This window comes from Oncorhynchus nerka, linkage group LG5 (assembly GCF_034236695.1).
Source record: "Oncorhynchus nerka isolate Pitt River linkage group LG5, Oner_Uvic_2.0, whole genome shotgun sequence".
Classification (NCBI taxonomy): Eukaryota; Metazoa; Chordata; class Actinopteri; order Salmoniformes; family Salmonidae; genus Oncorhynchus; species Oncorhynchus nerka.
The window spans coordinates 40251302-40266431 of record NC_088400.1 but is presented as its reverse complement, the minus strand read 5'-3'; the positions used below and the strand labels follow the sequence as shown (position 1 = coordinate 40266431).

General features: G+C 41.8%; 1 protein-coding gene across 3 annotated transcripts; it reads left to right on the top strand.

Annotated features, from left to right (window-relative positions):
• Nucleotides 1-6393: 6393 nt before the first annotated feature.
• Nucleotides 6394-14610, top strand: LOC115129491 (RE1-silencing transcription factor-like). Of its 3 annotated transcripts, none has more exons than XM_065018661.1 (4): nt 6394-6701; nt 8285-9192; nt 9293-9376; nt 9731-14610. In XM_065018661.1, the coding sequence occupies exons 2-4, from the start codon at nt 8301-8303 to the stop codon at nt 11983-11985; spliced, it is 3231 nt and encodes a 1076-aa protein (XP_064874733.1). In that variant the 5' UTR covers nt 6394-6701; nt 8285-8300; the 3' UTR covers nt 11986-14610. The 3 variants fall into 3 exon arrangements, with proteins under 3 accessions (XP_064874733.1, XP_064874732.1, XP_064874731.1); XM_065018660.1 differs by lacking the exon at nt 6394-6701 and having other exon boundaries at nt 8238-9192; nt 9731-12006; nt 12971-14610; XM_065018659.1 differs by lacking the exon at nt 6394-6701 and having other exon boundaries at nt 8238-9192.
• The last annotated feature ends 520 nt before the right edge of the window (nt 14611-15130 follow it).

Sequence of the window (15130 nt, the reverse complement as noted above, 5' to 3'; positions counted from 1 at the left end):
TTCGGAATCTCCCTCCTACACACTGCTGCAACATGAACATAAGCTTGACATTTGAGATGATGGCGCAGGCAGAGATGAGCTCTTCGTGTCACGCGATTAGCGACCATACCTGTGACTTGCTATGCTCTCCGGAGCAGGGCGCCTTTGAAGGGAATGATTACTGGGGTGGCACTCAGTGTTGAGGTGGAAAAACTGAAATGGAAAATTCCCTGTGTCTGTGACGGCTGCTGTTTGTTGCGACGCAGACCAAAACTTTCCGGCACCGACAGAGATGGCTGCCTCACTTCGCGTTCCCCATATTCTTATTCATTCCTTTACGCTTGTGTGTATAAGGTAGTTGTTGTGAAATTGTTAGGTTAGATTACTTGTTAGATATTGCTGCATGGTCGGAACTAGAAGCGCAAGAATTTCGCTACACTTGCATTAACATCCGCTAACCATGTGTATGTGACAAATACAATTTGATTTGATACAGTTGAAGTCGAAGGTTTACATACACCTTAGTCAAAAACATTTAAACTCAGTTTTTCACAATTCCTAACATTTAATCCTAGTAAAATGTCCTGTTTTACGTCAGTTAGGATCACCACTTTATTTTAAGAATGTGAAATGTCAGAATAATAGTAGAGAGAATTATTTATTTCAGCTTTTATTTCTTTCATCACATTCCCAGTGGGTCAGAAGTTTACATACACTCAAATAGTATTTGGTAGCATTGCCTTTAAATTGTTAAACTTGGGTCAAACATTTCGGGTAGCCTTCCACAAGCTTCCCACAATAAATTGGGTGGATTTTGGCCCATTCCTCCGGACAGAGATGGTGTAACTGAGTAAGGTTTGTAAGCCTCCTTGCTCACACACGCTTATTCAGTTCTGCCCACAAATGTTCTAAAGGACTGAGGTCAGGGCTTTGTGATGGCCACTCCAATACCATGACTTTGTTGTCCTTACGCCATTTTTCCACAACTTTGGAAGTATGCTTGGGGTCATTGTCCATTTGGAAGACCCATTTGCGACCAAGCTTTAACTTCCTGACCGATGTCTTGAGATGTTGCTTCAATATATCCACATAATTTTCTTTCCTCATGATGCCATCTATTTTGTGAAGTGCACCAGTCCCTCCTGCAGCAAAGCATCCCCACAACATGATGCTTCACGGTTGGGATGGTGGTCTTTGGCATGCAAGCCTCCCCCTTTTTCCTCCAAACATAACGATGGTCATTATGACCAAACAGTTATATTTTTGTTTCATCAGACCAGAGGAAATTTCTCCAAAAAGTACAATCTTTGTGCCCATGTGCAGTTGCAAACCATAGTCTGGCTTTTTTATGGCGGTTTTTGAGCAGTGGCTTCTTCCTTGCTGAGCGGCCTTTCAGGTTATGTCGATATAGGACTCGTTTTACTGTGGATATAGATACTTTTGTACCCGTTTCCTCCAGCATCTTCACAAGATACTTTGCTGTTCTGGGATTGATTTGCACTTTTCGCACCAAAGTACGTTCATCTCTAGGAGACAGAACGGGTCTCCTTCCTGAGCGGTATGACGGCTGCGTGGTCCCATGGTGTTTATACTTGCGTACTATTGTTTGTACAGATGAACGTGGTACCTTCAGGCATTTGGAAATGGCTCCCAAGGATGAACCAGACTTGTGAAGGTCTACAATGTATTTTCTGAGGTCTTGGCTGATTTCTTTTGATTTTCCCATGATGTCAGGTAAAGAGGCACTGAGTTTGAAGGTAGACCTTGAAATACATTCAGAGGTACACCTCCAATTCACTCAAATTATGTCAATTAGCCTAACAGATTATTCTAAAGCTATGACATAATTTTCTGTAATTTTCCAAGCTGTTAAAAGGCACAGTTAACTTAGTGTATGTAAACTTCTGATCCACTGGAATTGTGATACAAGTTAAATAATCTGTCTATAAACAGTTGTTGGAAAAATTACTTGTGTCATGCACAAAGTAGATGTCCTAACCAACTTGCCAAAACTATAGTTTGTTTACAAGAAATTTGTGGAGTGAGTTATAATGTCTCCAACCTAAGTGTATGTAAACTTCCGACTTCAACTGTACATACCCCAACCAGAAGCCATAGATTACAGGCAACATCCGCACTGAGCTAAAGGGTAGAGCTGTCGCTTTCAAGGAGCGGGACTCTAACCTGGAAGTTTATAAGAAACCCCATTTTGCCCTCAGACGAACCATTAAACAGGCAAAGCGTCAATACAAGGCGGCCAAAGTAGCTGTTGGCTTTGGGGATGACCAGTGAGATATACCTACTGGAGCGCATGCTACGGGTGGGTGTTGTTATCGTGACCAGTGAGCTGAGATAAGGTGGAGCTTTACCTAGCATAGACTTATAGATGACCTGGAGCCAGTGGGTCTGGCGACGAATATGTAGTGAGGGCCAGCCGACTAGAGCATACAGGTCGCAGTGGTGGGTGGTATAAGGCGCTTTGATAACAAAACGGATGGCACTGTGATATTTTGTAGATGACATCGCCGAAGTCAAGGATCGGTAGGATAGTCAGTTTTACTAGGGTAAGTTAGGAGTTGTGAGTGAAGGAGGCTTTTTTTGCGAAATAGATTGATTTTGGATTGGATATGTTTGATATGAGTCTGGAAGGAGAGTTTACAGTCTAGCCAGACACCTAGGTATTTGTAGTTGTCCACGTATTCTAGGTCAGAACCGTCCAGAGTAGTGATGCTAGTCGGGCGGGCGGGTGCGGGCAGTGAACGGTTGAATAGCATGCATTTGGTGTTGCTAGCGTTTAAGAGCAGTTCGAGGCCACAGAAGAGGTGTTGTATGGCATTGGAGCTCGTTTGGAGGTTAGTTAACACAGTGTCCAAAGAAGGGCCAGATGTATACAGAATGGTGTCGTCTGCGTAGAGGTGGATCAGGGAATCACACGCAGCAAGAGCGACATTGTTGATATATACAGAGAAAAGAGTCGTACCCCCATAGAGACTGCCAAAGGTCCGGACAACAGGCTCTCCGATTTTACACACTGAACTCTATCTGAGAAGTAGTTGGTGAACCAGGCGAGACAATCATTTGAGAAACCAAGGCTATTGAGTCTGCCGATAAGAATACGGTGATTGACAGAGTCGAAAGCCTTGACCAGGTCGATGAAGATGGCTGCACAGTACTGTCTTTTATCGATGGCGGTTATGATATTGTTTAGTACCTTGAGCATGGCTGAGGTGCACCCATGACCAGCTCAGAAACCGGATTGCACAGCGAAGAAGGTACGGTGGGATTCGAAATGGTCAGTGATCTGTTTATTAACTTGGCTTTCAAAGACTTTAGAAAGGCAGGGCAGGATGGATATAGGTCTGTAACAGTTTGGGTCCAGAGTGTCACCCCGTTTGAAGAGGGGGATGACCGCGGCAGCTTTCCAATCTTTAGGGATCTCGGATGAAACGAAAGAGAGCTTGAATAGACTGGTAGTAGGGGTTGCAACAATGGCGGCGGATAGGCCCTGTGGCAGGGCTTGCAAACTTTTACAGACTACAAAAGGAAGCACAGCCGAGCGCTGCCCAGTGACACGAGCCTACCGGACGAGCTAAATTACTGCTATGCTCGCTTCGAGGCAAGTAACACTGAAACATGCATGAGAGCATCAGCTGTTCCAGACAACTGTGTGATCATGCTCTCTGCAGTCGATGTGAGTAACACTTTTCAACAGGTCAACATTCACAAGGCTGCAGGGCCAGACGGATTACCAGGATGTGTACTCCAAGCATGCGCTGACCAACTGGCAAGTGTTTGTTACTTTAATTTCTTATTTTTTTTAGATGTTTTTCATAAAACTGCATTGTTGGTTAAGGGCTTGTATGTAAGTAACCATTTCACTGTAAGGTCTACACCTGTTGTATTCGGCGCATGTGACAAATACAATTTGATTTGATTTGACCACATGTAATTTATTCTCACTCTCGTCAGGTTCTGAGGCATCAGGGACAGCAGAATATGATTTGTGCCTTCTTCCTCAACACACATCTTCCCACTCCACTCGGCTCTTCTTCCTCGCTGACCATTACCACGTCTATCCGTTCACCTCACTCTTGCCCTGCCTTCATCAGCTGTATTCCGTGCAGAGCACGCACTGATGGTGTTTCTCCAAAACCCAACTTCTGTTCCTTAGCACAATTTACATGTCTGGCTATTTCTGGACTCTCCATTCTTCCCTTACTGCTAATCAAGTGGCATCTTGCAGGTGAGCAACAGGGAGGAGTATTCTTGCTGTGTTCAAAACAATTGGGAACTGGAAACTGGGAACTGTGAAATCTCCATCTTCTGACTTCAGTGTGTTCAAGACAACTGGGAACTCTGAAAAACGAGCTCTGGCAGGGAAAAATATTTTGAACAGTCATCCAACTCAGAATTCCAAGTCGGGAACTCTGGCCTCTTTCTAGAGCTGCCACTTTCTGACCTGAATATAGATCACTGACGTTATGATTTGACCTCTTATTTTTCAAAGTTCCCAGTTGTCTTGAAAGCACCATTAGCCCCCTGAAGAAGAGTGTGTACATGTAGTTAGGTGACAGGTATAAAATGTCTGCTTGTAATTGCTACTGGTTGGGTTGGTATCGCTTGACCCTTGGACTGACTGAAGTTGGTCTATCTTTACATGTTATTTTCTCTTTGACAGAAGCACATAATATACAACTATGATATTCAATTGTCAGTGTAAAAGAATAGCAAAATATGGTAGGAAATATTAAAAGGCCAGTGCAGTCAAAATTCCATTGAGGCAGTGTCCCCATGTCAAATATAACGCACAAATGCCACCGAGTGGCAGACGACAATAAAACTATAAAATCCATTGACTAAAAAATAAACATTTTAACTTTTGTATCGAACACAATACAAAAAAAGGAAATAAACTTAATGTAGCCAGGGGTATTACAAGAACATTTACATTTGTCATAAAGTATTTTGGTGCTTAATGCTTTTTTTGTTTTTAAATTTACCAATGATTTCAACATGATGTTTCAGTTTCATCTTCAATAAATTAGTTTTTTTTGTTCTCTGCCAACTTCATCTTATGAATAAAGAATCTTTCAAGAAAATAAACAAATTAACTATCAACATTTTATCGGGGTTCATATCAGTTCAAAATCTAACAAAATATCAGAATCTTCAAAATGAACATTAAAAGTGATTTCTCCTATAACTTAAAGTCTTCGAACTCAATCCAAAATCTGTCCATTGGTTTGTGATACATTTTGTCCATGATAATTACATTTAGAGTTAGCAAAAACATGTGCTTTTTATCTGATGACTGAATAATTCAATCATGACCAGAGGGTTTGTGTCAATGACATTATTTTACAGGCTCACTCCCCCAAGGAAACTATGTATGCATCTGGTGTAATTTATGACCTGCAGGCCTTGTGTTGCTAATAACACTTTCATCAAGATGAAGAGCTGTCTTCATTTTCAACAGACCCATAACTACACATTTGCAAAGACCCAATTTCAAAAGTGAAGGCATGTGTGTATGCTCAGACTTCCTGGCATGGTGCACAAGGCTTTGGCCCCAACAGACGAAAGTGAGTTTTTGTGCAACAGTACACTGTGGACTAGAGAATGCAGTCTGTGTGGGTTGTTTCCATGTTATACTTTTCTTTTGCATTTTGGCCTGGTAGATCCTTTGACATAACTTAACTGCCTTGCTCAGGGGCAGAACAGAATATTTTTACCTTGTCAGCTCGGGGATTCAATCAAACAACATTTCGTTTACTGGCCCAACGCTCTAATTATATCATATTGGTATGGAAAGAATTCAATCAAACCTATATTGCCGGACTTACGCAACAACTCTTTCCCCATGTTCAGTGTGGGCTATCCCCAGTATACCTGGTAATGAAACACTGAAACATGTCAATTAAAGATCCTTACTTTTTTATTGGCAAGACACTGATCTACTAACTACACATTCTGAATGTATATATTACACATAATCTAAACAATGTTTCAGGACAGTTTTGAGGAAATAACCAGTCCAGCCAATATTAAAAACACTAATAATTTATTCATAAATCGTTGTACTTTGACTTGTTAAATGTTATTTATATTTAATTCTAATGCTACATGTTTGTATTATTGGGAAGTATATAGCAGTAGACACTTTGTAACTCGTTTTTCTCCTCAGTGTAATTTTTTTTTTTTTTCATAAGAGGAATAAAACATTTTGCAAAATGATAATAACTCACATAATAATGCACATATTTATTAGAAGAACGTACAACAAGATTGCTTTGTTTGACCAATTGGACATTGTAATTTGGAACGAAGACGCCCCGGGTGGATGCCGCGTTCAAAACAACTGCGAACTCGGAAATCTCCGACTTCCGAGTTCAGTGCGTTCAAGACAAAAATTGTTTTGAACGGGCATTCAACTCGAAGTTCCAATTCGGGTATTCCGGCCTTTTTCTAGAGCTCCGATTTGCCGACCTGATGATCACTGAAGTCATGATTTTACATCGTTTTTCCCTGAAGTTCCCAGATGTCTTGAAAGCACCAAGAAACACCACAGTAGCTCGCGCTGACGTCAGCCAGCCTTCCCTGCGAACAGACGGAGCCAAGGGTGATGTGTAGGAATGTACAGAAACTTCTTCCTCGAACAGTTTGTGTACTAGTACTTCGATAATATTGACCGAATACCGACAGGGAGTGGACACATATATACGGTAAGTTGTATGTAACCAATTAACATATTAACGGCCTATTGTTTTGAATTTGTTAAACAAGCTAACTTTGACGAACAGTTTTGAAAATGGAGGCAGTGTGGGGGTTGCTCATTGGGGTTGCTGAAAGGGAGAGGCGCTGTCCAGGGCTGATTTCAGCACGGAGATCAGGACCATGGCTAACACACGCTGTTCTAAACTTTCGAAGTGTTTACACGCCTAACTTTATTTATGATAGGATTCGTTTTTTAAATAAAACTAATAACATAAACATTATTTCTAAATTGTTCAAGATTATAGAAGTTAACTTTGTATTGTTCGGAGTTTGCGCCTCCGCAAAACTAGTTTTCCGAGTTAAGTTTTGAGGGGCCTTGCTGGACAGCGACATTCTCTGCCTCTGTCGTAGCAAGCTTACATAGCCATATGTGGAATACTAATTGTTGATAAAAGTTTGTTTTTTAGTAGCTACAATCGATTCATTTGTTAACCATATGAAATATAATTTTTCTCCATACCCTAACCAATACTGCAACTTTCCACTTGTATTGTTGAGGTCTAGTTCTAGGTCTGGTGGATAGGCTATAACTCAGAAATATTTTTGTCATCGTATTCTCTTTAGATTATTTTGATACCAGCATGTTACAAAGTATGTCTACTCTACACAGTTTTGTGCTTAGAAAGTAAATATATGTCAAATGTGTTTAGTAAATATTACCATTTAGGTCTATATATTTTATTTGGCGTGGAGATTAAACAACCCAGTGCACAATTGTATTTTTGTATTTCCAGTTCTTATTTTCTCTTCATACTAGTTAGAATGTAGGACAAGCTACTGTAGTTGTTGGGCGCTGTCGACGAAGTTGGTGGTGCTGTTTCAAAATGGCCGAACACACATTTCTGTGCATGCAAACACAGGCCTAGGAGATTGGATTTTACCAAAGCACTGTGTCAAAGTAAAAGTAGGTCCACAATGAAGTTATGAAACATACATTTTGAAGTGGTGGTATATTCTTGTTCGTTTTGTGTTACATTTTTATATATATTTATGAAAAATATGTTTTTCTTTATTACATTTAATAAAGATAAATATCATTTCTTACAAATGAAGAATACATACAACATTGTAATCGGTTATATAGTCACATACCAGTACATCGCATCAATATGCACAGCAGACCGCATGAAGACAAGGAATCAATGTGATGAAGGTGTACTGTAATTGTGTTGGTTTAGCATACTTTCCTTATCTATTCTGACACTTGTATTGAGGACATTTGTGATTTCTTTCTTGGATGCACCATTCCTGGATTATCATAAAAACATCTTGCGCTATGAATTCCAAATAACTGATTCAGAGAAGGTACAGTGACATGGTTGGTAGTAGCTTGGACAACTTGCAAGCCATATAATTTTAATGAGTTGGGACCAAGTGTATGTAACTTGAGTTGTCTGGTCTTTTGAAGGTCTGTTAAAACGCAAACTCTCTTTGACTACTACTACTAACATTTTAGTCCTGAAAATTAAAACATATCTTAATTGATTTTTTTTTTATCCATGACCTCCGGTTCTGCTCTCATCACCCACAGCAACAGCCCTGTCAGCATGGCTTCTCAGACGGTGTATCCAATGGGATTGGTCATGTTCTCCACCTCAGTTGGCATGTCCATGGTGGAGGATGCCCAGGGGTTGGCTGAGCTTCCACACAACGAGCTGCCGGCCCCGCAGCTGGTCATGCTCGCCAACGTAGCCTGTGAAAACCCAGCAGAAGGGAAGGAGATGATGGAGCTTCAAACCGTTGGCAGCTACTCCGATAGTGAAGACGAGAACATCATCAGATACAGTTACGATAGCCATGAGAGAGAGATGTGCATTGTAGAATACCCAGAGTCTCCACGGGCTGCCCTTTCCCAGGTTGAGGCGATAGATGAGGAGGAAGAAGGGATTGACCTGTCCAAACCCTCTGACCAGCGCCCTTTTAGCCCTTCCACCCCTACCATCCCTTCTACACCTCTGGGCATGATCGTGGAGTCAGCTAAGAAGAAGAAACCCTTCTTCTGTAAACCCTGCAACTACCAGGCCCAGTGCGAGGAGGAGTTTGTAACCCACATCCAAATCCACAGCGCCAATAGGATGATCGCAGTGAAACGCATGGTGGGGGACAAGGCACGGGAGAAAGAGACGTCGGCGGGACCAGATCAAGAGGCGCAGAGCGGTGATGGTGGGGCCAACAACAAAGGGCTGATCCGCTGTGAGCGCTGCGGCTACAACACCAACCGCTACGACCATTACATGGCTCACCTCAAGCACCACGAGAAGGAGGGCGATGACCAGAGGGTATACAAATGCACCATCTGCACGTATACCACCGTCAGCCAGTACCACTGGAAAAAGCACCTCAGGAACCATTTCCCCAGTAAGCTCTTCACCTGCAACCAGTGCAGCTATTTCTCGGACCGTAAGAACAACTATGTGCAGCATATCCGCACTCACACAGGTATGTCAAATATAACCTTTTCACTCCAAGTATGCACTTAATGGTCAAAGTATGATTTTTTTTTTAACAGTATAGCTAACTCAGTTTTTTTCTACTTTAGGGGAGCGTCCTTTTCGATGTCCGTACTGTGAGTACTCAAGCTCCCAGAAGACCCATCTTACCAGGCATATGAGAACACACTCGGGTGAGTGTCTAACACAGGCTACATGACAAAGAAGCCTGACCTTACATCTTTCTATTATGTGACACAAATAGGATTGATTGTGCATAGATATAGGTCTCTGTTTTGGTTTCCTCTCATAGTCAACTTTTTCTCCTTATGTTGCATTCGCTGGAGCAGATGGTTTTGGATAAAAACGGTAAAGTGGTTTGCAATACGTGCTGTGAGATGCTTAGTGTTCGACTTGTAATTGTTGCTTGTCTCTCCGTATTGTGGTCCATCTTCTCTGCATGAAATGTGTGCCAGTGTTCCCATTGATGTTAACAGCAGTTAAAATGTCTCTAAACTGACCATTTTCCACATTGCTTTTCTTGGCAGGTGAAAGGCCTTTCAAATGTGACCGCTGCAACTACCTGGCTGCCAATCAGCATGAGGTGACACGCCATTCCAGACAGGTTCACAATGGACCCAAGCCCCTGTGCTGCCCCCACTGTCCATACAAAACGGCTGACCGCAGCAACTACAAAAAGCATGTGGAGCTCCACCTCAACCCGCGTCAGTTCCTTTGCCCTGTCTGCAAGTATGCTGCTTCCAAGAAGTGTAACCTACAATATCACATCAAGTCTAGACACCCTGGCTGCCCACAGATCGCAATGGATGTGTCAAAGGTCAAGCTGCGTGTCAAGAAACCTGATTCTGATGAATTCACAGATGAGTACACCATGGTGAATGGAATAGCAAAGTTTGAGCTGTCAGCGATTGATAGTGATGAGGGACCAGAGATCTCTGGAGTTGATAAACAATCAAGCCCTATCAATCTGTCGACCAAGAGCAGCAAACCTAGCCCTGTTCAAGCAGTAGAAAGCATGGCAACGGACAAGACCCCCAAGAAATGTGACAACTCTCCTGTCAAAGAGACCAAGAAGAGCAGCAAACCTAGCCCTGTTCAAGCAGTAAAAGGCATGGAAACAGACAAGACCCCCAAGAAATGTGACAACGCTCCTGTCAAAGAGACCAACAAGAGCAGCAAAACTAGCCCTGTTCAAGCAGTAGAAAGCATGGCAACGGACAAGACCCCCAAGAAATCTGACATCTCCTCTGTCAAAGAGATACCTAAAAAGGCAAAGGACAAGGCAGAGAAAAAGGTAACACTGAAACGCAAGAGTACAGAGATGAACAGTGAGAATACAAAGCAGAATGTTACCCTGAAGGAGAGTGGGAAGGAGACAGCAGTTGTGGTTGAAATAGCAGGCAATAAAGTTAAGAGAGGTCCCAAAAAACAGATGACTGGGAAAACAAGTGTTCAGGATAAGACCGAAATAAAGGAAAAAGTTCAAAAGGCGGGTTTGGAAGAGGACAGTGTTGAGAAAGACAAATCAGTCAAGGAGAAGTTAGAGAAAGACATGCTAGAGAGGGAGAATATGGAGAAAGCGAAGGAGGAAAACAAGAGGCTGGAGAAGGAGGAAAACAAGATGCTGGAGGAGGAGAAAAAAGAGCAGCTGAAGACACTGAAGAATGAGAAAGAAGGAAAAGAGAACAAAAATGCAATAAAATCTCAGAAGAGTACTTCCAGAAAAATTGAGAAAGTGGTTGAAAAGACTGTTGAAAAAGCTCCCCAAAGTCTGGAAGCACCAGTGAAAAAACAAGGAGTGAAGAGCAAGACAAAGCCAGTGAAGAGAAAAACTACAGAGGCCTTGGACTTATCAATGAAAGAATCTCCTGATGAGTCCTGCACCAACATTAAGGCCAAACGGTTGAAAATCAAGACTGCTGACAAGTTGCAATCAAAAGCCAGTACCCCCCGAAGCAAAACTACTGAGCCTTGCCCAGCGTCCGAGCAGAAGGACCCAGGAAACCAGATGATATACTCGTCTGTAGTGAAAAAGCTGAAAAAGAGCAACAAGAAAAAAGCAAGCCCTGGAGAGACCGAGGCTTCCAGTGAGAACAAGGTGTGTTCCATCATTGAGAACCCCTTCAGCCCCCCTGAAAGCAAAACATGTCCTGCCACAGAGCTTCAGCCAACAGTTGTACAGGAAGAGCAGCAGGCATCTGACCAGGAGACTGTCCCTGCTCTGGATACATATACTGGGCAGAGCCCTGCAGAAGAACGGCCCAGTAATGGGGAAAACAATCTTGCACTGCAAAATGTATCCCCAACCGAGGACACAACCCCACGGGCTGAGCAGGCTGAGGTCGCCGACAAAGCAGAGGAAACTCCTACTCCTGAAGGCTTCAGCAGCGCCGACGAGTCCCCTTCTCCCATAGAAAGTGACGTCTCTCAAGATTTCAGACGGGCACAGGGAGAACCATCAACACCAACAACACCCTCCCTGGAGCTCCCTAGGCCAAGACGAAAGCCTACTGAAACCGAGGAGGACGAGGGCATCCACAGCCATGACGGAGGAAGTGAGATCAGTGACAGCGCCTCGGAGGGCAGTGACGATTCAGGGCTCAACGGGCTGGCGGCAGCCGCTGGTAAACTGGTGAATGACCCTGAAACTCCCACAGAAGAGATTCCGACTCCAACTGAACTTAAGAGTCACTTGTGCGTCTTCTGTGACCGCAGCTTCCCCTTGGAGGCGGAGTTCCGTCGGCACCTGAATCGGCACCTGGTGAATGTGTATTATCTTTGACAATGCTTCCAAGCCGGACAAGTGAGTGCCTGCAGAGCAGGGAGCTTTGATTCCAGCTGTGTATTTTGCTTGACCCTCTCCCCCTGTTATAAAACATATGTATAGTTGTCTGTGTCAACATATTGACAGTAGATATTCAGTTACCTTGCATTAGTGCTCACGGTTACTGCTGTATAAAATATGAATATTCTATGGTATGCCTAAAACTATCTGACCGTCTTTGTAATACCAGCTTTAGGCAGACTAGTTCATTTGATAATTTGTGTCTGGGCTTTCACATATTGGTTCCCAGACCATTTGACTATAAATTCTACAGTTCTTGTTTTCAAACATAAATCATAGAGGATATGCGAGTTGATGCCATGTGAGGTCCAAAATCTAATATTCATGGTTTGGTATTTGTCTGAGAAATTATGAAAATATGGGATACAATTTTTTTTGCTTCTAAATCTCGTATGGTTATGCAACTAACTAAAAGCTAACCAATCTGTAATAGCATGGTATATACAAGTAACTGACAAAATAAAGGCGTTGGGCCACCACAAGCTGCTATAACAGCTTCAATGCGTTTTGGCATAGATTCTACAACTGCCTGGAACTCTATTGGAGGGATGGGATGCCATTCTTCCACGAGAAATTCCATCATTTGGTGTTTTTTTGATGGTGGTGAAAAATGTTCTCTCAGATAACATTCCACAATCTCCCATAAGTATTTATTTGGGTTGAGATCTGGTGACTGAGACAAAAACACTTTAAACCCCCTATGCTGCTTTGATACCCCTCTTTCAAAGTCACTGAGATCTCTTCTTCTAGCCATGGTAGCCAAAATAAGGGGCAACTGGGCATTTTTATACATGACCCTGACCCTAAACATGATGGCATGTGGATTGCTTAATTAACTCAGGAATCACACTTGTGTGGAAGCACCTGCTTTCAATATACTTTGTGTCTCTCATTTACTCTAGTGTTTCCTTTATTTTGGCAGTTACCTGGATTTTGCAAAAGTGGTTGATATTCAAGAATACACCTTTCTTTTAGTTCACAATCCGGTTGAGTTTTCTACAGAAGAATCCACCAAGAGATGAGTTGTACCCCTTGTTTTAATCCATCAGCCCTGTTGAAGAACAACCGTAAATCGTTTATGAAAGGAAGTGTTACACTTTTTCAATGAAGAACCAAAGAAACCCTAGGGAGACAAGATTAGAAGGACCCAGGTGGTCCATGCCAAATAACCCAGAGAATAATGGGGCTCTCACTCCTATTGTGCGAGTCCACTCCAGTGAAGCGACCTGTCTCCGAAATGGGGACGAGGACTGCATGTTCAAAGTCCACCATTTAGGGAGCACTTGACAACTACTTTGATTTCTTTATTTTATTGATAACATCAATAGATAAAACAATAAAAAAAACATTGTATATATCTTATCAATCTGTACAATGGACTAACTAATCTCTTCATTACAAAAACTTTCTAGGTGTTAATTGCCATGACTCATGACTCTTAGTCGAATTGATGAAATATGAAATGGGACGAGGTTTCTTTGGGTTCATCTGGCACAAGTATAGAATTGTTTCTTGCGTTAATGTTTGAATTATGTTGTCACTTTTTGTATATCCAATTTCATTTAGTCATACAAAAAGAAAACTCGTACTACTCATTAACAAATGCACAACTAATGTGGGAGGTAGGGTGTTACTGGCCCTTGAAATTTGTAGGCCTGTAGAACTTAAGATCAGGATGAAAAGGATACGATGTTGCTATCACTGATAGAGAATGGACCACTAACATTGAAAACAAGTTGTGAAATGGATGTTTGTGCACACATCTGAAACTTTGCCATGATCAGTTTTGTGTTTGATTTCAGAAAATGTCCAAAGATTTTTTTTAGTTGAGCCTGTGAAGATACACCAGTAGTTCTACATTCTTTTTTTTGCCTTCGACAATCATTCTTTTCTGGTTTTGTTTTGATGTTTTTGCATATTAATTAACAGTGTAGCTTTGTTAATTGAGTCACATTTTCCTACAGTAAGATGTCTGATTTCAATGATGTTGTTAAACTGTCTAACTTTATAACCATTCCTTGGAAGTTTAGGTGTAACTGCTTGATTACTCTGCAGATCGAACCCATCAACTTGATTTCTGCAGTTATCACCCCACTCATCTGTTTTACAGAATTGGGCCTCCAAAGCGTAGCCTGTTTGTGCCATCAGTGATATACTTCTTTCATCTGCATCTAGTTCTGTGTTCTATTGAGGTGATTGGTAGACTTAGCTAATAAAAATGCCATGTATACTCTTAGTAAATTCAGTGCAATATTGTGTTTTGGGTATGATGCCAAAGTGAGAAGGTATAGAAATGTAAAGACTTATGTTTTGAGTTTGACTATTGGAAGGCATAGAATAGTACCAGGGTTCCCTGGAAAACTGGTCGAATTTAGCCCGATGCACTCTTATCTAGACGGTTAGGTTCCGTGTCACTGTAAATGATCTATTTTTTTTGGTTCACTTCCTGTATTGTGCTTTTTAGTTGACGGGAAAAGTTGTTCCTTCTTTGTAACCATTTTTCATTCACATAATGTGTAATCATATGTACCGTAAAACTTCAATTAAATGCAGTCTCAAATAGCCACCTGTCCCTTTTAATATTTACGAGGTTACCATGGACACAGCTCTGATATTCCCAGTCATGCGCATTTAAACATTTTTTTAATTCGGTCATTGTTAGCCATGGTGCTACCAAAAATAAAACACAATATAAAATCCATGGTGCTGAAGCACAAAATCAGGGGTGTATGATAGGCAGCCTTTGCAAGTCTGATCTGCGATGGATTTGTTATGTTTATACTGGTCGCAAACAGTGTGGATGTCTTCTCAACATTTTATTGAGCAAAAGCTGTGTGCATTAGGGAAATAGAAGCCTGGCTTTAATAAGCGGTGGTTGTGTTGAATTTTTTTAAATTAACGCCCGGGCCATTGAAGTTTTAGCTTATACCCAGTCAGTTAGTGAAGAAATTTACTATTTTTCAATTCAATAAATGCCAACTAACTTTAACACCTTCACCAAAGTGGGGAGTTATTGGACATTGTCCAAGACTTTGAAAACAATTGGCTGTTTAAAACCTTTTTGCGTATTTAAAACAAACAT

Coding starts and splice junctions, on each gene's coding strand:
- LOC115129491 (XM_065018660.1), top strand. CDS start 8,253: ATGACCTCCGGTTCTGCTCTCATCACCCACAGCAACAGCCCTGTCAGC. Junction 9,193..9,292: donor GCATATCCGCACTCACACAG/GTATGTCAAATA, acceptor TTTCTACTTTAG/GGGAGCGTCCTTTTCGATGT. Junction 9,377..9,730: donor GCATATGAGAACACACTCGG/GTGAGTGTCTAA, acceptor TTTTCTTGGCAG/GTGAAAGGCCTTTCAAATGT.